General features: G+C 41.2%; 1 protein-coding gene across 2 annotated transcripts in view; it reads left to right on the top strand.

Annotated features, from left to right (window-relative positions):
• Positions 1 to 610: 610 nt before the first annotated feature.
• Positions 611 to 23,738, top strand: part of pcdh15a (protocadherin-related 15a) — a 212,666-nt gene continuing 189,538 nt past the window's right edge. For both annotated transcript variants that reach the window (XM_066678199.1, XM_066678200.1), the window contains exons 1-3: positions 611 to 725; positions 19,876 to 19,890; positions 21,174 to 21,239. In XM_066678199.1, coding sequence (XP_066534296.1) covers positions 635 to 725; positions 19,876 to 19,890; positions 21,174 to 21,239 — 172 coding nt within the window. In that variant the 5' untranslated portion in view covers positions 611 to 634. The remainder of the gene's footprint in view (positions 726 to 19,875; positions 19,891 to 21,173; positions 21,240 to 23,738) is intronic.

Raw genomic sequence — 23,738 nt, 5'->3', positions numbered from 1 at the left:
TGAGCCCAAATACTCATCTTTAAACTTATCTACACATCAGTTACATTATGCAGGGTACAGCTACACAGACAGACCAGCAGTGGGGATGCAAAAAAAGAAGAAGGAGGTAATTGCATTTGTCTTGTGCGCCGCTAGAACGAGATCCGTCATCATGCATCAGGCCCTCGGAACGAGTAGATTAAACTTTGATTTCTGGAAATTACTTTAGGATTTGGACTTTTCCCACTAGCACATGTTTATGTAATCTCTGCTGGTCCTAAGGCACGCATATGTACGCTGGAATCTCATTCGCTACTACAGTCATGTTGTTTTGGCAGCGACATGAACCCAATTTTCCATCTTGGGGGTCCCACCAGGTTAACGCAGGGTTTATTGTGTTCTTTTAGATTGAGTCTGTATGGAAATGAAGGCTGTCACTGAGAAGTTATTGACTGTATTCAGGGAGGGGTGCAGTGGGTGTTTGGCTGCCTGTGTGGGGAGCGAGGTTGGGCGGCTTGTGCGTTTTCTGAAGAGATATAATTTGTCTTATGAATGAAGTCTCAGCATTCTTTGAGGATTTACTTTCTCTACACCCCCCCCCCCCCTCTCGTTCTCTCTCTCTCTTAGGTGGGCAGACAGCAGTGAGTGAGTGAAGATGAGGAGGGGCTCGTGGCTGGTGAGGTGGCTGGGGATAGGGATTGTCCTACTTGTGCCCCTCTCTCATGTCAGGGTTCAAGGTGCAGAAGGTAAGCCACAGTGCCTCCACTCACATCTCACAGAACATCTCACAGATCCCAATATTACTATTCACTAAAGCTTTTGTAACTTCACATAGGAATCCACCTTAAAACAGCTCACAGAACACCACACAAGTCATACAGAACCTCACAACCCCTTGTAGAACATCAGAACAACATCATGATGTCCTCTCAATGAACCCCAGACCCTAAAGAATCCTACAGCCTCTCAGGGACCTCATAAATTCCTTACAAACTCCTCACCATCACCCAAAGTTCTCAAAGAACCCCACAATATCTCATACAAGCTTTAACAGGACAAGAGTACAAAAACCTCTACCAGAATCCCTCGCAAAAATCCAACAACCACACACAGAACAAACAGAATCCCAGAAAAACCTGTAAAGGAACCTCATAATACCTCTCACAATCCCTCGCAACCTTGTAGAACATCACTATAGCCAGACCACACTTTCAGAATCTCCTATCTCCTTTTATTTGTTTTATTTGTTGTTCATTATTTGTCTCATCTAATAACAATAGTTGTTAAGTTGTTACTGGGCATTGTAAATAAGTCAGGTACAATCACCGACTAGATATTGTTACTTGTGGACATTGTGCTCTCTCCAAAATGTCTCTTTTTACCAGAAAACGCATTCGGAACTTTCAGTAGAAGTTATTGTAAAAGAAAAATATTCTCAGGCTCTTTTGGATCATTATATTTTATTCCTAGGATCATTAGGAACGTTTTGATTGGCCCATTCATCATGAAACAATCACCCAGTGTTGTGAACAACTGGTATTTCCAAACTAGGGAATGCAGTAAAAATGGAGATGCAAGATTTTAGTCCTGATAATGGCAGCATATATAAAATAAAAGGTAAAAAAAAATCATACAGTAAATATATAATATTTTCAATAAGTAGATTAAGTACATTGCATGTATGACAGAAGAGTAAGATGGGAATTTGATTCCTACCAGAGGACAATAGGGATGCAGCCAGAGATTTGCTTTTCTAAATATTCTTAATAATAATAATAGTAATAATAAGAATACGTTATTTTATAATTGACTGAGAACCCTTTCCCTCTTCCTTGACATGACCTGAAAGATTTGTGGCCACCTTTCCATGACCATTAGATTATTCTGTATTTAGGCCAGTCTTCGCCATCATTGGCTTGCGATAAAGTTTGTAGATGGCAGATATTCTACACACTCAACAGGCAGACGTAATTTAAGTTTGGCTAAATGTGTTACTTTTTTGGCTTCTCTTGAGGTTGGGGGCACAAATGGCCTGTGTCCGGATCAGCCATGACAGTCATGAGCGCACAAATTATTAGAACTGCACTCCGATAAGCTTCCTGGAATGAGCAGCTGATGATATATGAATCGCAGCCCCAAAGTCTGCCAAGGACAAAATGACAACTGTAATAAAAATCTGAAAGTGTATGCTCTTTTTTTCCAGTGTGGAGATAATAGGAAATGAGCTGTAAATACTGTCAGACAATTCCGATTTGGTGGTAGAGCGTAAAAAAGGTGTGTAGCGTTCCACAGCTGACATTTTTACCCAGCTCTCCTTGTTTGCTCATGCAGTGTTTATTGTTATTGATTTTAGATGATGTGACCCCAGCAGTTAGCGCGCGGTCTGTGGAGGTGGTGGAGAATTGGACTTCAGGCTATTTATGACATTTCCTCCACCAATTTCGCTGTCAGTAATACCTGCATTTCTCAAGCTCACTAAAGCTTCTGCAGAAGCCTTGTTTGGATTTATCCTGAAAATGCTTTGAAAGCACAACTTTGCACCCATTCTTTGTGTTGCTTCGATTCACTTAGCACTCATCACATTTGTGTATGGGTGAGAATGTGGGCCTGTTGTGTCTGACTGTCTGCAGCATGTGGCTGCATGTTTGCAGTGTATTCAAAAGAAAATAGAAACATGTTTAGGGCTTGACCTCAATCTCAGGGCTGGCCAGCTCTGCACAGTGCTAGTAAATATGGGTGTCTGTTAGCTGACATAACAGAACAGGGCACTTAATGATCTCCTCCAAGAGTCATGAGCTGTCCACTGGCGCGGTGTCAGCAGCAGTTTGAAAGTAAAGCAGTGGCTGGATTCTGACGTCTTGGAAGAAGCATATTGTCACTGTCTCAGTTATTTTTTGAGGTTTTGATTTGACATGAACTGTCCTAGCCTTAATCCCCACAGATGTTAAGGTCAGAGTGGCCAGATGCAAATTTAGCATGGATTGACCTGTCCATGATGCCCTAGTCAGATTAGGTTTTGTTGATATTCCTATGTGAAAATAAATGAACACATTCTATGCATCCTCTGCATATTTAATACCCAATTATTGTGAATGTGTTGAATGTGATACATATAAAGGAAAATTATGGCTTATGTCATATTACATTTCATTATTTCCAGTATGGTAAACCCTAACTGCCCCTGATCACTTGTGTGTGTGTGTCTGTCTGTGTGTGTGTGTGTGTGTGTGTGTGTGTGTGTGTGTGTGTGTGTGTGTGTCTGTGTGTGTGTGTGCTTACTGCCACACCTGTTAAATACAGAATCCAAATTTGTTTTGCTGCTGTGCATTAACATTAAAACATGATTTATTTTCACTTACACTTAAGGGAACCCCAGTCAGTATTTATCCGCTGCCTAAGTCAGAAAACATGGGGAACGAATGAAAACAAATATGTTTGTTCACTTTATTTAGTTGTTATATGATTATCATGCACTATTGTCTACTCTGCCCTGTACATCCAGTATCCTACCTCCAAATCAGGTTATTGTCTTCAGTCAGTGTCCCATTGACTCATGTATGTCTATCAGTGAGCTGCTGGTATCGTATGTCCTGCACTTGTCTTCTGTTTGTTCACTTTCATATATTTATATACTTAGCTTAGTTGAATTTAGTCTTTTTTTTGTTAAATTTTACTGCATCTTGAAGAGGAGAGTAACATAATTTCAATCCTTTGTATTTCCTGTACATATGAAGAATTGACAATGAAACTCTCTTGATTCTTGACTTGAGTGTTCTGAGTAAAAATGGTGAAAACATCTATAGCGAAGAAGAAAGAAAACAAATAAAAAATGGAAAAGAAAAATTGAAAAAAAAATCAGCTTCTGTTCATCACGTTTTATTCCTTTCCTGGGCACTCGACCATGGGGTAACATGTGACTCATTATCATTTAAAGGAATAGGCCCTGAAACCAGGCAGTCTGAACAGGGGAGAAAGGTGCTGTGGTGTTTGATCCTTGTGGTATTTTGACCTAAGCATGGTCAGAGACCTTTCATTAACACCACAGAGAACTGTTACCTTGAGGAAAAGAGGATAAAATATGTAACTTTTAAACTATCAATTAAAAGTGTTGTATGTGTAGAGGATGATTTAAACTTTTTGTAGGCCTGCTTCATGTTTTTGTGTTGAAGTGCATCCTGTTTTTTTTTTTTTTTTAAACAAGCTCTAAACCCATAACCGAAGTTTCCGAGCACTTGAAGCCAGCCTTAATATTATTCTGCAGGTGTGCTCACTCAAGCTGCCTCTGACTCTTGCTGTCTTTCCCCATTGCGAGTGCAGAGGGAGTAGCAATCTAAGCCTCACACTCATTGGCTGCTTTCTGTGAATTCTGTGATCCACACACTGATACACTGTCATTTAAATAAACACAGATCTCCACTAATTACAGAGAGTTTCCAATTAGACATGAGTGAGTGAGTTAGAAGGAGTAAGAGATAGGAGAGTGCTGTACTTTTACAAAGGAACTCTTCTTTCAAAAGCCATTTGTGTGGTGCAACATCGTGATGTTTTCTGCTTAGTGAAAATCATTTGCATAATTACACAGTGCAAGGATATCATATACCTCTGTTCATAACACACAATTGTACAATATGCAGTGTAGCTTGGCTTATTACATGAATTAACTTTAAAAGTGCAGTGTTTTTGTGTCAGTGGGCAGTGCGGCGTGTTGAGTAGAATGGCAGACGATTCATAATAAAAATATCTATTTTCACTAAAGTAATTCAGAGAACCATCCGGACAAAATCTATGATATATTTCCAGGGATATCTCCAGCAGCTGATGGGCTGTGTGCAGAGTGATGACTTTAACCGCTTTCATTTTTTCAGAAGATATCTAGAGAGTAATTGTCAGTGCAGTTCATTTCACAATCCGGATGATTCCATGTGGCTAATTAGTTAATAGAAAGTTAACAATCCAGTTTTTAAATTATAAGTGAAGTCGTGATTAGGACTCAGACTTGACACAGGCTGAGTTTAAAATAGTTTGTGTGACTGTAAGTGCGTCCTAAATCGACCTATCCAAGACTCATGTTCTATCTTAGGTGCTGCTGTGAAGTTAAGACAGGCTTTATTTAATGTTAAATCCCACTCAACCTAAACCTGGACCTGCTGAACCTAGATTACTCACTTTTTAAATCAATTTTTCTCACATTCAGAAGCTATTATCCACCTTAGGACCTTTACATAATGGCACACAAGTCATTTTCACCTAAAACTAGGCCTACGCTAAACTATTTGAAGCCTGATTTTATCTCTGAATTGTCCTACCATGTCGAATTTCCATCAACTGCCTTTCCAGCTTGAGAACTCAGAGCCTGACTGAGTATGATCCTGCACTGTAAAAGAGGAAGCAAGTCAATCTTTTGTCCTCTGATTGAGCTGTGGCATGATCAGAGGATTTCCAGTATTTTCATGTGTCTTGAACTGTGAGACTGTCAGTGAGAAGTGACATAGAAACAAGTGACTCAGACATCAGTCAGTGAGAGAGCTCAGAGAGGGGCTCAGACCACAGAGATAGAGCTGAGGACAGGGAAATTACAGCCTTTAACATGTTTGTAATAAATGGACTCAGGCACTCTCTTTAGTGTTTAAAGGCAGCTGCCAGTTTGTAATATTATAAATATTTCCCCAGTTCTCACTGTGATCTGGGCCTTTTTCATCTATGTATTCATCTCTAGTCTGCCATTTTTTAATTTCTTTTCCTCTCTGTAATCACAGAGATTTGGGGTTTGAGATCTTGTTTGTAGCTGAGTTGTGTGATATTGGTTTTTACACACTATTTTTACTCACTGTAAAATATTAGAAACAGTGTAGGCACAGTTTCATGTCGAATGGTAGCCAACATCACGTCTTTGGAAGAATACCTTTGCTATTGATATCTCCTGCATTATTTTTTTACTTGCTGTTATTTCCTGTTAGGTTTAATTGGCTGGATTAAGGCTAGGTTTAGTCATGTAATTTCACACTGCTTTACAGTTTCAGATAGCATTCGTGACTCACACTCCCAGCAACTGGAGACTTTGTGGCTTATCAATTTTCATCGGGATTGAAAGAATTCTGCGTTTGTTTGTATCACTCTGTCACAGTCAACAAGTAGCAATACTTTGTGGATGTGGCTCAAGGCGAAAACCCTACACTCTTTTTGCTGTAATGTCAGGACAAATGACAAGTACGACTGGAAAACCTTTTAGAGACTTCAGCCATGCTACAGAGGTTACTGGTGCTGGCTGCGTTATTAAAGTCACACTGCTAGATTGAACCACCGTCCATCAACCAGATGTTTATTCCTGTAAATGTGAAATTGCAGAAAAAGTCAAATTGACTTTTGTCATCTTATGTTAACTAAAATTTAAAAATCCCAACTGTCATTTTATTCGACAAAAATAACCTAAAATTAGGTAGTTTGAAAATGGAAAGCAAGAAATATGTATTTGTCATCCTTATCTCTATTAGTTCCATCAAAGACAAAGTGCTGCAAAAGCATGTGCATGGATTTGTTCTCTTCTTGGGGATAATATTGTATAAGAACATAAGTGTGAGTTTTGGTTAAACAATTTAAATATGTTTAGACCATGTTATTGATTGTAAACCTAAGGTTATTTGTTTTTATTTTTATTACTGTGCAACAGTCACCATGAAATGATAATTACATAATACAATTATATACTCCATTACTCCAATACTTATATATATTCCATTTCTACTACACAAAACACACTTTAAAACTTACTTGTATGTCTAATAGTTTAAAGAGATCTTTGCCTACATTGATCTTGACCAGCCTAGCAACAGTAACATGTCCTTGAGTTCTGGAGTAGACTTTTGTATTATTAACAGGTTATAACTGGCATGAAAGGAACTGATACTGAATTGAATGAACTACAATAAGAGGCAGAACTCCTAACTGTCTGTCTGGCTCAAAATATTCACAGACATGTGTGACAATATTTTGGTCCTTTCAGATGAGGTAAATTTAAAGCTAATGTCAGCGCTAGTAGGGACAGTTATGTGCTGTTTTTGTTTGTTTGTTCATTCACTCGTTCATTCATTCATTCATTCATTCATTCATTCATTCATTCATATGTGTCAAATTTCATTGTAAGTTCATTTCAGCACTTCTCTTTTTGCTTTGGGAATAAATAACAACATCACTTTCTTGGTACCGTGGTGTCTCCCGCCACCCCCAGCCCCCCATTAATGACACAGTCCAGTAATAAATCCACATGAAATCATTTGCTTAATTAGTTGATAATTAGCGAACAACCCAGTTTTCCATTTCTAGATATAACCTCATAATGAGACCTCAGGCTTCAGATAAGTGCAGTGAGTGTACGGTGGCTGCGAGTGTGGACGCGGTGCGTGTGTTTGTTTGGGTGTGTGTGAGTGGCTGTGTATTCGTGTTTGAATAGCGCTGTGTACAGTACATGCAGGATCAGCTGTGAACTCCAGCGCCAGGAGAAGCCGTCAGTCCTCCCTGTCCCTTCGTTACCACGGCGACCAGACAGATTATTCAGCCTCCTGCTCGCCCATCATTTTTCCCACACTATACATCAAATCAGTCTGTCTTTCCCTCTCTCTTCCCCTCCCTCTCCCTCTCTGTCCTTATCAAGCATTCCTGTCCGCTAGGCCGTTCGCTCATGTTTTCTTTTGCTTTGCCACTTGTGTTCCCATTCATTTTCAAATCATTTCATCATCAGTCCTCTTTACCCTTCATTTCACTTATCACTTCTTGTCATTTTGGCATTCAGTATCTAATTTGTCCTCTTTTGTCATGTCTGTCTGTCTCTCACTCTCTCTCTCTCACTCTCTCTCTCTCTCTCTCTCTCTCTCTCTCTCTCTCTCTCTCTCTCTCTCTCTCTCTCTCTCCTCCTACGTCTTTCTATTATCAGGGTTGTCTGGTGGAGTGTGTATTGAGAGTACACATCCTAAAATAAAGCCCTCTATATTTTTCTGTGTTTGTAACAAGTCGTGAAGTGACAGCGTGATGTAGAATGTGTCAGATGTTGACAATGAAGTGCCTGAAGTGTAATTAATGAAAAATCATATAAGCAAATCATATAATTATTATCGCGTATATTAAGGACAAATTATTAATTAGTTTATTGCCTGTAACCACTTATCCAGTTCAGGGTCGCAGTGGGTCCGGAGCCTACCCTGAATCACTGGGCACAAGGCAGGAACACACCAGTCCTTCACAGGGCGACACACATTCACACCTACGGACACTTCTGAGTCACATATTCACCTACCAACATGTGTTTTTGGAATCTGGAGCACCCAGAGGAAACCCATGCCAACACGGGGAGAACACACCAACTTCTCACAGACAGTCACCCGGAGCAGGACTTGAACCCACAACCTCCAGGTCCCTGGAGCTGTGTTACTGCAACACTACCTGCTGCACCACCGTGCCGCCAACAACTGATTGACATAATTAATTACAATTAATTGTGATATGTTGTAATAAAAAACTCTGTTATGTTCTGTTAGGTCCAGTTTTACTCTAAAGGAAGATTTGTGTCTGATTTGACAGCCTTTTATTATTGTTGTGAGAGTGAACAGAATGTTATCTCTTATTATCTCTTATTATCTCTGTCTTCTCCCCAATTATTATTTGCCACCAGTTTCACCCTGATAGCTTGGATTTCTCAGATCACACACAGTACGTTACACACAGCAGCCTGCGAAGATGAAGGCACACACATGCTTCCTCCGACACATGTGAAGCCAGCCACTGCTTCTTTTCTAACTGCTGTTCACTCAATACCACTGGACAGTTCAGTGTGCTGTAGGAGAACGCCAGTGCTTATGCCGCTGTGATACTCAGGAGCCTGGTGTATATGTTTTAATAATTTAAGAACATCTACTTTAGTCTGTTAAGGCATGTTTTGCCTGAAGCAAATGTAAGATTCTGGAGTTTAGAATTAGATAAATATATCTTGAATATGTCTCAGGTATGTCTAAACTTGACAGATCTGGTAGTTAGTGTTCTCCTCCAAGCGTGGTGACCTCTCCTGTGGCCTTCTTTGTGGCAGTTTGAAAGATGCAAGGCCTGGCTCCTCATATCCTGACGAGTTTAGTAGCATCTCCAGGCAGTGCCTGCAAAAGGATGGAATTTGAATTGACTGAATTTTTGACTGTAGCCTTTCCTTCTTGGTTACATTCAGCTCACGTTTCCACTTGGCTATTGCTGTTTCTATTAAAAGAGCTGGATTTGAAGGAGAAGACTGCATTTGTGGATTCTGTCATAGAAACATACAGTGCACTGCCAGCTGGGCTTAGCCTGGACTACTATGGAATGTTTGAAGGATTAAACTAGAAAATGTCTTGGAACTACTGGGGGGGGGGCTTAGAAGTGATCAGGGCCCCTAAAACCTTCATAAGGCTCCTAACTCTTGTGCAGTGTACAAGAGTACACTCGTATCCCACCAGTTAATGTCCATCATCAGTGCACACACACAGATCTGACATCTGTTTATCTTTCTCTTATTAATAATCTTTCACGTCCAGAACAGTCACTTTCTTATAGGTCCTTCACGCTTTACACTGATTATTTATCATTCGGAACTGCTCTGATGTAGGCATGCAGATATTTTACTTAAAGTTGAATGCTAATGTAAAGGAAGGGGAATGAATCTTGAGAGATTCAGCTCGAGATATAACAAGTGTATAAAAAAGCAAATTTGCATCGCCAGGTTTTTAAAATTGATTGCGATTATTTTTCGTATTGGGGATTTATGATCCTAGCTGATTCATTAATAGATTATGTTAATGCATTATAAATGTGTTTTTCTGACAGCCCTAGTTTAAACACGTGACAGATGTGCACGCGCGCAAAAACAGGACGAATAAGGCAGCGGGTTTATCCTGACGGCACCTCGTCTGGGTGTGGATTGTTGGTTTGCGTTTGTTTGTTTGCTTGTTGCTGTGGAGTGATCCTCTTTTCTTGTCACCCTAAGTCAACTTTCATCCAATTCATTTGATGCCTCTCTCTCTCTCTCTCTCTCTCTCTCTCTCTCTCTCTCTCTCTCTCTCTCTCTCTCTCTCTCTCTCTCTCTGTCATTCTCTCTTTCTGTCTCTTGCACACACACACACTGCTTTTAGCCTCTAGATACTGGCTTCTTCCCCTGACTCAGTCCGAGGACAATGTTTTTGTGTGCGTTTCTAATGACGCGGATGGAGGTTTTGTTTACTGTTCTTTCACAAATCATTTCAATCTGTCCCTCATTATTTTAACAGTCTGCAATCAGCCAAGTGTAGTTCAGACAGGCCATTTTTTCTTTTGCTAACTGCAGATGATTGTTTAGCCTCTGTGAATCTACAGAGGCTTGCTAATCAAAAAACAAGCCTCCATCTTCTTCTGATGTGGAGATCTCCTCCACCAGCCCAAGCAAATCTGGTGCGTTTGTGGACTAATAATTGTTGTTGTGCTCAAGAGAAATGAGAGATAATAATAATTGACGTTGGGCTGCTTCAGGGGCTGGCACCCTTTGATTGGACTCTGAGATTATAGGTGCAAAGAAGGCTAACATATGCAAATTCCAAACAACAGAAGGAGCTGCCTCTGTCCTTGCAGTCCACTACTGGACGGAAACTGATTGTTTCCTTCTAATAGAGTGAGATGCTATCCCCTGTTAGGAGAGGTCAGCAGTACTGACGCCTTTTGTGATGACTAGGGGGGTGGGGGTGGATTTCTTGGAGTGTCCTTCTGGAATTGACCTGGCCTAGAATCTCTTGGATTTCCAGACGTGAAAGGCTGTGGCATCACCTGCTGATAGGGTTGTATGTTTTAAAGCCTTGTGTATTCGCCTGTGGTCTCTAAGCCCCTGTTGTAGTTGTTTCTTCTTCGTCGTACTCTTGTTGAATTGAAGCTGGGTCTGATTATGAAATGTCATTAAGGCCACACAGATCTACACTTTCATTTTCAGAAGAGTTAAAATAAATGGTGACTAAGTGGCGTTTTAGAAGGAGGATTGAAGTGTAGAGATGGGCAGAGATAAGCGAACAGAGAAAGTGTCGTTGAAATGATGCACTGCTTTTGTTCCCCTGAGCGGTGATGTTAATCTCAATCTCTGTGTCGCTCTTTCTCTCTCTAACATCCACACACACACACACACACACACACACATATACAATAACATATAGCTGTGCTATATTCTATCATTCATGATCGTCATAATTTTTAAAACCATACAAAAATCTATATCGTGATAATCGTGATATTCTCACTTGTTTATATAATGACATCATGAATCCATGGATGGATGGATTCATGGAAAACTTTAATTTTAATCTTTGAGTTATTTCAGTTGTGTTCTTGAAATTAATAAAATTATTTTTCAGTGTTTAGATCGATATCGCCAAGAATACCGTTATCACCAAAATACCCTGAAATATCGTGATATTATTTTAGAGACCTATAGCCCACCCCTATTTGGAAATTGAATTGTCAGTGACACACAGATCATGAACTGGTCGGCTGAGCTTGACCAATGAGAAGCAACCACACACCTGTGAGCTCGTGTATTACAACCACAAATAAAACGCAACACAAACAAACAAGTGAAATGATTAATAGCAATTTAAATCAGTGTTAATTTTGGTAAGAGAAATCACAATGAGGTTATTCAGCTCCGTAGAGAACCTTTCGTTTGATGGAAAAGAACAGTAGCTGTGAGCTAAGAAGAGCTGCAAGTGTGAAGACACTATTTTTTGTTTTGTTTTTAACTTAAAAGTTTTTTCCTCAAACCCGATATTCAAAGCATGCTGCGCTTTAGCAGCGTTTATTTTGAAGAGTTGTAGCAAGCAGCTCTTGCAACGTCAGGAAGCCCTTGTGAAAATTTCATTGGATTGCATCAACTTTTGATGCCTTGAGAATGACATTTAGTCCACTGAGGGGATTAGGGCAAACCAGAGTGTACCGGGATGACCATGTGCATCTCCATTTGATCTCAGGCTTTCTTGCCGCACTGTGTGTGCTTCTGCATAATGTATGTCCCAGAATAAATCCTCAGAGCGCTCCTACAACAACATGTCTATCACAAAGGAGCTAAAAGGAGCTAAAAGGAAATAATGTTTGAAACAAGCAAGAGTGTGTGCCAAAAGGATCCCATACACACACACACACTTATTGTCCACTTTATTATCTCCACTTCCCATGTAGGTCAACTTTGTAGTTCTAAACTTACAGAGTAGTTTACAATTTTATTTTATTTTATTTATTTTTTTGGACTGATTTTTTGGTATGTCTGTCCGCCCCAGCCCCCCTTTCTTTCCAGTTTTCTTTTTGTAGGGTTGAGTTCTCTTCAGTTTTTGGAGTTTTAACTTGCTGCGAAATCCTTTTAATGGTTGTATGCCTCCACTGCAGTAGAGCACGCATTGCCTTTCTTCTCTTGATTGCACAAAGAGAGAATTGTTTCAGGGCTTTGGTGTTGATTTTTGGATCCTCTGTCCCTCTATCCCTCCTAATTCCAACCCTCAACCTTTAGCTTTTAGCTTTTCAGGATTTGCTCTGGACTCTCAGATAAGTGGATCAAACCATAAGCTGCTTTGCGGTGGTGGGCGTGTGAGCGTGTTGGTGAGTGAGTGTGTGTGTGTGTGTGTGTGTGTGTGTGTGTGTGTGTGTCTGTGCTGTGTACAAACTTTAGCGCCTTGTAGCTGTCGCAGATTTGTACCGTGTAACAAGTGTTTGATCGTGGAGATTTGGATGTATTTCTCAGACACACACACACACACACACAAACACAGACCTCGCTGTGTGTGTGCCCTACAGGCTGGCAGATTAGGAGTTGTGCTGTTTTAGAGAAGCATCTCAGGCATCATTACATCAGACACATTACTCACTTAAGGGACTGTGCTGTGTTTCAACAGATCCATGTGTGTGGACTGTTAAATGCTGTGTGTGTGTGTGTGTGTGTGTGTGTGTGTGTGTGTGTTTGTCTGTTTACCAGGAATATGTGATATTGTGGGGACCAAAACCTGTTTACACTTATTATGGGGACCTCTTTTACTTGTGGGTACAAGATGCTGGCATCACGTGTGTTTCATTACATTTTAAAGTGAATAGGAGTTTTAAGGGGCGGCACGGTGGCGCAGCAGGTAGTGTCGCAGTCACACAGCTCCAGGGGCCTGGAGGTTGTGGGTTCGATTCCCGCTCCGGGTGACTGTCTGTGAGGAGTTGGTGTGTTCTCCCCGTGTCCGCGTGGGTTTCCTCCGGGTGCTCCGGTTTCCTCCCACAGTCCAAAAACACACGTTGCAGGTGGATTGGCGACTCAAAAGTGTCCGTAGGTGTGAGTGAATGTGTGTGTGTCTGTGTTGCCCTGTGAAGGACTGGCGTCCCCTCCAGGGTGTATTCCCGCCTTGCGCCCAATGATTCCAGGTAGGCTCTGGACCCCCTGCGACCCTAAATTGGATAAGCGGTTACAGATAATGGATGGATGGATAGGAGTTTTAAGGATAGGATTAGGATAAAGATAGTCTAAGGTACTAAGGTACTAGAAGTACATCTAAAGACCCTAGAATTTATAACAACTAGTCTGTGTGTGTGTGTGTTCATGTTTTGAACTGCTTTAGTGATCATAGTTTGTCTCTGTGTTCTCTTTGCAGTGCTGGGTCTGTCTACCCGTGTGTGTGTGTGTGTGTGTGCGTGTGTGTGTCTACTCTCACTGTCTGTTCGCAGCGGGGGTCCGTTATCCGCCTGCTGCATGCCATTTTTCTTTTCTTCCTTCATCCCCTCCTTTTTCTCTCCCACACTCCTCTCACATCTCGTACAACTGTGCTGTAATACTCTCCCTCACTGTCCCCCAGACTCTTAAAGGCACGGCCAGCCCAACGCCTTCTTAAAGGCGTTTCCCCTTTAAAGAAAACAAAGAGCTGCTAAGCTCATTTGGCCGCCCTTGCGTCCTCACAGCCACGAAAGTAAACATATCTCACAGACGATTAGCCTTGATGTTTGATGTGTGCCCTACTTTGCTCTGATGGATTTGTCTCTCTGGAAGTTGCCGTAATTGCAGCAGAAGTAGGTTAGAGTTATTGAACTCCTGTGTTTTTTTGGAGGAAAAGTTCTTTGTGCGCACTCAAAGCTGAACCGAGTCAGCAGGGTTTCTTTAGAAAAGGATTCATTTAGTGCTAAGCTACGTGCACCTCAAAAATAAACCCAAGAGGAGTGCTATAATTAGAGCTGTTGTCACTAGCATAGTCAAAAGCCATGTACTTGGGTGGGCCTCAGCCTGTGGGTGGGTTGGTACGCAAGGACAGTGAGCAATTCACTTAACAGCGGCCCTCTGATACTTAAACACGTGCTGGAAACGAAATGCTAAAAGCACAAATCAGAGACTTTCAGTTTTTGCTCTATGCAAATGAAACACAGAACAAGCTCAGTCTTGGTAGACATAAAAGTGCAAGAGAAGTAGTGCCTCAAAGTATACAACACAAAGAAATATGATTCTAAGAGGCAAGTCAGTGGTTAAACCAGCCCATGATTGAAATAACTGCATTGTTAAAATGTTGAAAAACAAAAGAAAAAACCTACTCTCCTGCTTGGTCCTAATGGAGTTTGACTGCTCCCTTGTGTGATGCTGAGGGCCAACATTGGTCATTGAGCATGCTGATTTAGGCCCTTGTTTGACTGCTCCAGTGCATCCCACTTTCTCCAGGAACTTCTGTAGCCTCTATACTGTAGATGTAGATGTAGTTGCATTCCACTGCTGTGTGGCTCGTGGATCTGTAAGCCACTCGCTTGGCAAGCACTACATGATGTTAGTTCTCTGTTTGTTTTGTTGAGAAAGCCTGTTTAAAACACTCATGTTCTCTAAATCCTCCTTTTATGAGCACTAACTCCATATTTCGGACTTCCAGGAAGAGGCTACAGCTCTGCAGAACATCACATCTGCGCTTGCTCTGATTTAGACATTTGAACTCATCATAGCAATTTGCTAAATAAAAACACAGGTTCAGGGAATAAATGCAGCTTGAACTTAACTTGAGTTCATTTGTGTTAATGGGTTATTGGCCCTGGTACAGAAGCTTATTGTCAGAGATAATAAACAGGTCTTGATCATTGTAGATTTTCATTGTAGTGTGGTTAGGGTTAAGGTAGTTTTAAGTGTCTCGTGTCACTTAGCCCTAAATTAATATCACAATATTTTCAGGTATTTTTGCAATAATGATTTTCTTGGCGATATGAAAACAGACTGAGAAATATTTGTATTAATTTCAAGACAGTAACAAAATAAACGTTGAAGGTTTATTTTAGCATAAATATAACTTTGAACATTCAGAAGTCTATGTACTAACTAAAGTCTAAACCTAAAAAATATTTATTGCATGCATTTAAACAGCTAATATAAACAATTCTACAAAAAAAGACAACAACTTAAAATGCCAGAGGAAATTACAAAACAAATACAAAGAGATGCTGTGCTGAGTCAGTGTGCTCTGCCTGTCTGCTTTGGTTAGCGCTCAAATTGGTTGTTGAACTGTCCTCATTGCATTTTTGACTTTGTACTCAACTGGGTGCTTCAGCTTGAGGCAGTGGAACAGATTAGTTGTGTCTCTCTGTTTTGTTGTTTTAGGCCTCTTTTGTATTTTACATATTACCGTGTTTTGTTGTACATCTGATATTTTGTCACAACCCTTTATGGAACATGCTCCTTCACTGCAGAGTCACTTTCCGCTGTATTGTTGCTGTTATCGTTACACTTATATAGCACCTTTCTAGATACCCAAGGACGCTTTACAATCTACACTGCTCAGAACGCTCAATTCACACACACACACTGGCGAGAATCGGCAGCCAAACGCACACAGCGTACTCTCAACCAGAAACAACCGTCCACCTGGAGGACTGCATCGGGCACTAGGATTTCACCCAGGACAGAGTGCCAATCCATATCTGGGCACACACATTCACACTCATTAACTCACAAACCAGGACAGTTATTACAGAAGCCAATTCACCTACCCTCCATGTTTTTGGACTGTGGGAGGAAACCGGAGCCCCCGGAGAAAACCCACGCAGACACGGGGAGAACATGGAAACTCCACCCAGATGGGACTTGAACCCAAGATCCCAGTGCTGGGAGGCGAACGTGCTAACCACCAAGCCATCCGTGCCGCCACCGTGCTGTGCCTAAATGACTCACGTAATTAATGTAGGCCATACTATGCCTCTCTGCATGATGCCATTATCTAAACAAGTCAGAGTATTGCTATTATCACGTTATGGATTTTTAAAATCATTTTAAGAACAAAGAAAGATTTGATATGGCACACTCCTAATGCCTAAGCAGTATTCATCATTAGTACCACTAGCAGTATGTTGTACCGGAGACTAAGAAAACTTATTATGGAAGAGAGAGGTCACTAGTTAAAAATGCAGAATGTAAAATCTGAAACAAATTGGCTGTAGTTAAATGTGTCCTATCAGTTCGCTGGAAAAACGATGGGAAAGTGTGAACAATTTTTTTTTATGGGTCCCTCTCCATTCAGAGGATAAATAGCATGTTTTTTTTTTGCTTGTTTTTTAATCATCACTGGCTCCACCGTTTGTTAGAACTCCTCTAGTTACACTCTAAGACGCTAGGATGGTGAAGGCATGGACAACACACCAAAACCCAAAGTGCTTGGGTGAGAATTCTAACTGTCCAGACAGAAGCCTGGTCTATAAGTGGACATAACTGCCTTGGACGAATGCCTAGATGATGGCTGAGTGGCCAGACTTTTCTATAAGGACTTTGGCTGTGCTCCTGCCTTACGGTTACCTTGGCAGTTTCCTGCTAGGTAGAAGTGAATTTACTGCACTTTGGAAAAAACCAAGCTTGCGTCTATTTCCCATGCTGATATTACCCTCAGCTCATTAGCCAGGACGCAGGCAGCGGCTGTGACCGATGAAGAGCTGACGTGGTTCAGATTTGGGTTTATTTGATGTAGTTGTGAAATATTTGGTCATAAAACATCATATAAAATATTCTCTCTCACTGCTCTGCTATGACTCTGGCTCCTCTAGCCCCTGATTGCTGTAGTTTATATTGAATTATAAGAATTCAGAAAATGTCCCAAAGCATACACACAGCGCTTTACCAGGTGTGACTTGGAACATTACCGTCAGCGGAAAACTGACACAAATCACAGGAGACAGGTTTCTTTGAGGTGTTTATTTGACCAAAAAAGAACAACTCACTTAAACCCAGGTTGGAAATATCTGGAGAGGGAAAAAGGAAATTGAAATCTACACCCCTCCCCCAACCAAGGTGGAAAATAAAGCTGAGGGGGAAAAGGTGAGTTTGAGAAGGAATGGTTAGAGCACATGTTCATCTTGGGCCATGCCCTAAAAGGGAGAGTCAAGGAGCCCTGATGGGAACTGAGGAGGTCAGTGCCACAGGTCTCTTGGTGCCACCCGGGGATGAGAGGTTTCTTCATCAAAGTCAGAGTCAGTGTCTATAATTGCAGAACAGAAAACACAGAGTGAGAGAGTTTAGTGTTGTGTCTCACTCCAAAGCTCCTCGGAAGTGCTGAAATGAATGGATCCCGGATGTTTCAGCACCTTGGAGAGCGTATGTGAGCTCGGGTGGTTCCAAAGACAAACCTCGTCTGTGGCGCCTGTATTCTGTCACACAGGGTGGATAGAGTTTATCTAAGGCCTATCCAGGATTTGTTCAGGCTTGGGACTGATTTTCTGTTCGACTTAAAGGTATCAACAGCATGCTCTGGTATTTTCTTGAAAAGGCTGTATGGTCAGAATGAAGAAAATGACTCTGACTACGGTTAGTGACTATGTCAGAGCAGTTCAGACTAGGCCCGGAGGACATTTTATTCCTCGCAAGTTGCTCACTGATGGCTCAGGAGACTTAAAGTTTGGTGCTGTGTGGTGTGTAACACTGCTGCCTTCTACCCAGAAGAGAATCAAAAATCAAACTCTGGTTCGTTTTCACCCTTGGGGGGGGGGGGGGGTCCATTTGGGGAGGTGTGAAAAGAAGTAATTGCACTCGGATGCTGACAAAAACTACCCTCAAGAGGAAGTGGTTTTGGTCCGGTCCCAAACATACTGGTTTGCTTCTAGTGAGAACGTGATCTGACCAGGATCCGACTCAACTATCAGTTGGATGCAGTAGGTCTGAGCAACTGGATGCTTGGCGTGTTGGACTCAGAGGTGCAACAGAAACACAACAGAAACATGCACTGACCTAGAGTACTTGTTTCAGAGTTGATTTTCCCCAAACCTAGCAAAACAAACGGGAAAACCCTCCAAGATTATGGAATTCCTAACTGATTCGGATCAGAGCTAATGAACTACAGGTGTGAAAATGCCCTTGATCAATACTCCTAACACTACATTTGCCTACATCATGAAGAGTTGTAAGAGCATCTACCAAATGCCATAATGTGATGAGTTTAAATCCCTTAGGAGAAATAGCATTAAACAAAAAGTAGAAATGAAGTTTTTCTTTTACAGATAAACATGTTATCTTATTGTTATCTCAGCAAGTCTGAGCACAGTGTGAGACTTTAAAGAGATCTCCACTGAAACTCGAAGAGACGCCTGCGATTCTTGCTCACTGTTTCTTAGAATGAATACCTAAGCAAGAGAAGACTTCAGCTAATTATAATCTTTTTACTATTCCCGGTAAATGTGTGTCTGTGTCTCTTTTGTAGGGGTGTGTGTGTGTGTGTGGGAGTGGATGAGACTGGATGAGACTGTGGCCGGCTGTGGCACGTGTTACTAAGGTAATGCTATTGCGATCTTCCATATTTAATGAGAAAAGGATCCACTCCTTCTCACTTGGCAACAGGTGTTTAGTTGCGAGTTCTGCAGAGACAGAAACCTTATCATTTGGGCGTGAATATGTGTGTGTGTGTGTGTTTGTGTGTGTGTCCATGACTCTTCTGGCATCTCTTGTCCTCATCATGACTCATGCTGTAAGGCGACTCTTCCCAGGCTAACTCTTAGACAGTAGACACTCACTGATAATTGGTGTGTGTGTGTGTGTGTGTGTGTGTGTGTGTGTGTGTGTGTGTGTGTGTGTGTGTGTGGTCACTGTCAGTATCACTATCCACTTCTACATGAGATGAAGTGACTCCTCTCTTTCAGGTTATATCTCACTCTTAAAATGATCAGATCCTTTTAAAACAGTGGGTTCTTCAGAAGAACGTCAGAACACTGTAAACATCAGTGTCTCAGTGTCAAATAATAATGTTCTAAATGTGCACTGCTCATCCAAAACATTACAATGACTTCATTATTTCAACAATCATGCTGCTGGAGTTTTTAAACACAGTGGCCATTCTGTTAGACATACGTTTGTTGTAGGTGTAAAGTCTGTTGAATAGCATTAAAAAAGAAAAAAAAAGGATGCATGCCTGTGCATACCTCATACCTGCGCAACACACACTAACACCACCTCCATGTCAGAGGCACATACAGCTGTGATGAATGATACACCGCTCAAATTATACATGCTCTGTGGTGGTCCTGTGAGGGTCCTGACCATTTAAGGGCAGAGAGAACGTAGTTTCACAAAGTATGCATAAATACAAGTAAACAACATATCCCTCTTCTATTCTATTGTCGCATTCACAGTTTAAAGGGAGGCTGGGGTTTTCAAATTATGGAAAAAAAAAATACAAGAATGTTACTTGTGAATTGAACATATGCAGATTAATATTATGTAGTATTATGTTTCTAAACACTGTTTTTTAACCTTGGGTTAACTGTGTGTTTCTTTGTCTTCTTCATGGCCTTCTCTTCTCCTTTTAGTCTTTTTTAATCCAGCCCTTTCTTCTTCGTGCTGTGCTCCTCATTCTTGTCTTTTCCTCTTTTCTCTTGTTTCTGCTGCTGACACTAACCCTGTCTCTGACCCAGACTGGCAGTATGAGGGTAAGAGGCTATTCATTCTCTTCTTCACCTCTTTATTTCACCGCTTTTCTTACTGTAGTGTCGTTCTCCTTCTGCCTCAGTGCACAGGACCCTTCAATTGTGATTCCTCTCTGATCCCAGTTGTAGTCCAGCAGAGCACCTATCTTTTAAAGCTAAAAATTGCAATGTGTAAATAAGCTCAAGCTCCAAATGTCAGCAGCCGGAGTAATGGCTTTCATCTAAACCTTAAGTTCCAAATCCTGTGGCTCATAGCCTTCTCCGGTAGACAGCTCTCATCTATTTCTCGTGGGACGTACCAAAGAAGAAAACACACACACGAAAAATAAGCAAGAAAAAATAAAGAAAAAATAAACAAGAAAACTAAGTTTTTATATTCCATGTCAAATTTCAGTTTTCTTGTCAAAATCAGTACTTTTATTTTACATATATGTCATTTGAATAAGTGGTAATTATTTGTTCATAATTTAAAGTTGCAGTCTGTCATTCTGTCAAAAAAAAACAACAAAAAATAAAAAAACACAAACGAGCCAACAGTATTTTTGAAAGTGATTATTATCTTTACATTTTTCTACAAAGTAAAGCTCAAAAATGTGGTAAAGGATTACTTTGTAGAAACAGAATGAACGAGTATATGCTCCACAGAGTGGGTCCCTCATTGGGGCAGCCATGTTTAAAACTGCTTTATTACAGGTTTTCTAACACATCCAGAATATTAAGTGTGAAATTTTATTTTTTATTATTTATTTATTTATCGTTACACTTATATAGCGCCTTTCTAGAAACCCAAGGACGGTTTGCAATCAACACTACTCAGAACTCCATTCCATTCAACACTCAATCCACACACACAGGACCAGGAGACGACCGTCCACCTTGAGGACTGCATCGGGCACTAAGGCTTCACCCCGGGATAGAGCACCAATCTATATCTGGGCTCACACACATTCACTCACACATACAGACATTCATTGACATACACACTCATTTACTCACACACCAGGGCAGTTATTAAAGGAGCTAATTCACCTAACCTCCATGTTTTTGGAGTGGGAGGAAACCCACGCAGACACAGGGAGAACATGTAAACTCCACCTAGATAGGACTTGAACCCAAGATCCCAGCGCTGAGAGGAGAACGTGCTAACCACCAAGCCACCGTGCGATCAGTCATTTTCACATTGCTCCTTTAATGTACTTTAATGTGTCATTAGAAAAAGCTCTATTTATTTCAGTATCTAAATGATGTTCTCACTCTGAATGTATCTGCTCTTGTATTTTACACAGAGTGTAAGCTGTATCGAGCAGGCCCTCCTGCCACCATCGTCACCATTGATGAAGAGAGTCCGAATGGTATGTGAGCACCACTTTCTTCACTTTATTTACATCATCTGCTGCATCAATAGCCCTAAATTCTGCAGATTTTTACTGCAGTGTTTGACTTGTTAATAATGCTCTGCAATGGAAGTTATTAATAGGTTATCTTTGGAAGTTGTGCCTTGTGTGTGTAAAAGAAATAAATTGTCTGCTCTAGATTATGGATCGGTAAAATATGGAAATTAATTTTAATTAAAATACTTGCTTGTCAGAATGTAGGTGCTATTTAAAGGCAGGCATGATTAATCAAACTCTATTCCTCATTTAAACTAATTTATTTTGGGGGGACTGTGGGTTTATGTGTGTATAGAGTGTATATATATATTTACCAGCCATAACATTATGACCTTGTTCCTGCCCTCATTGTACATTCAGCCTTTTGTAGTTCTAGAGTTACAGACTGTAGTCCACCCGTTGCTCTGCACACTTTGTCAACCCCCGTTCTTCAGTGATTAGGACCATAAGAGCACCACCACAGAGCAGGTATAATCTGAGTGCTGGATCATTCCCAGCTGCAATGATGCTGACTTGGTGAAGGTGTGGTAGTGTGGGTTTTGCTGGTATGAGTGGATCGGACAGAGCAGTGCTGCTGGAGCTTTCCCAGGTTCTGTGGTTAAACATGCAATTCCAAGTATGTGCTGTGCTGGACATGACTGGAAATGCAGAGACAACATGACACTTGTTTTGTTGTATTACACACATACGTAAGTTGCTCAGTGATGTGAGTTAGTGTAGTTCTGAGATGGACTGTGTCGTGTACACATGTACCCTGGAGGTTACTGTTTCTACACTCTCAGACGGCTGCCTTCTATCAGACGTCACTGTGTGGGTAATCAGAGGCGAGAACTACCTGTTGTGTGTGCTGACGAGGTCCTGTGTGTGTGTGATGAATGGCAGTGTGTGTGTATGTGTCCATCGGGGAGTTTTGGCTGGGGCCACAGATGTTGTTTTGTTGTGGTGGCAGCACGCTGGGGCCCATTAACACATAAAGCATCTCTGTGCAGGCGATGGTAGGCTGCACACTACAATGATAACGTCTGCCAGGACTTCCCTTCAGCTCCAGAGCTCAGCCATGCGTTTGACAACACTGTCTGCCTCTGTCTGTGACAGGTGCTGGTGACTGCATGCAAAGATTTATTTAATTTCTTTAATCCATCCAGCACACTTTTTTTCTCTTTCCCACCCCTCCCTTCCCACTTCCCACTTTTCTCTGGTGGTCCCGTTCTCTGAGGATTTTTCACATCATCCCCAGTGGCAGAGTTGAAGCAGCCCCTGTCTGCTGCCACTGTAAGGCGGTGGCAGCAGAATGCAGACGCATGCTGCGTGATGTGGTCTGGGGCAGGTATTAGCAGGCCGCTTCATTGAGTTTAATGGGATTTGTTCAGGTCGGATTGCTGTTTGTTTCCATAATGAGTGTGTTATTTCTGGAATGCTCCGTCAGTTGCTCACGGTGGGGAAAAAGCTACAGGGCTTTTAGAAATACACAATGCCCTTTTATTGGGATTCTCCCTTCTTTTGTGAGTGCTCTCCTGTTTTTGTGTTTGTGATTGTGTGTGTGTGTATATATATATATATATATATATATATATATATATATATATATATATATATATATATATATATATATATATATTCACACAGACCATCCACCTCACCCCCCAGCATGTGGTTTTGAGTAGTGGGAGGAGACACAGACACAGACAGTGAGCCGAGAAGGGAACTGAACCTGGATCTTTAGGATCCTGAGCTATGTGGCAGTGAGAGTACCTGCAGCATCACTCTGCTTCTCTATAAAAGACCATTCACTCTGAAATAGAAGCTTAAGAAGAGAGGGCAAGATTATTATACAATTTACCTGTAAGTTAGTGTCAAACACTTTACTCCAAGTGATGTCAGACTGTTTCAGTTGGCCCATTCATCCTCGGTCTGAAGCACAGCTACTGCATTCAAATAATGTAGGACGTTTAATACAAATGGAGATTGTTTTGGACAGTGGCAGTGCACACCCTCGGTTTTGGTTGTGAAGGCATCTGAAACCAGAAGATGTTCACAGAGGGACTGAGTGGGATGAATTTAATCTAATTAATGATGGGTAATCAGATTGAATCCTGGCACAAGATTAAATGCTTCTTCAGGTCAGTCCATTTGATCTACTCATGCCATATGTATATATCTTAATTGTTGAAGTTCTGGCAGCCTTCTCTCTCTCTCTCTCTCTAGAGCAGAATGACAAAATCATATTTCACTCTACTCTGTAGGCATTGGCTCACTCTTATCTAGCCGATAGTCAATTAGAAGCATCAGCAATCAATAAGTTAGAAATCTACATATTGATTATGTGATGTTGAGGTATGGGTTTATTTGCTGATACAATAGCAGCATTAGAATATGACAGTAAGCTTATACCACTGGATTATTTCATCTTTCAGAAACCTGTCCATCCTAGGTGTATGTTTCAACCCGGAGCACTTCACT

This window comes from Hoplias malabaricus, chromosome 8 (assembly GCF_029633855.1).
Source record: "Hoplias malabaricus isolate fHopMal1 chromosome 8, fHopMal1.hap1, whole genome shotgun sequence".
In the NCBI taxonomy this organism is placed as follows: Eukaryota; Metazoa; Chordata; class Actinopteri; order Characiformes; family Erythrinidae; genus Hoplias; species Hoplias malabaricus.
The sequence above is the reverse complement of the archived record's forward strand: the minus strand, read 5'-3'. Positions and strand labels throughout refer to the sequence as shown.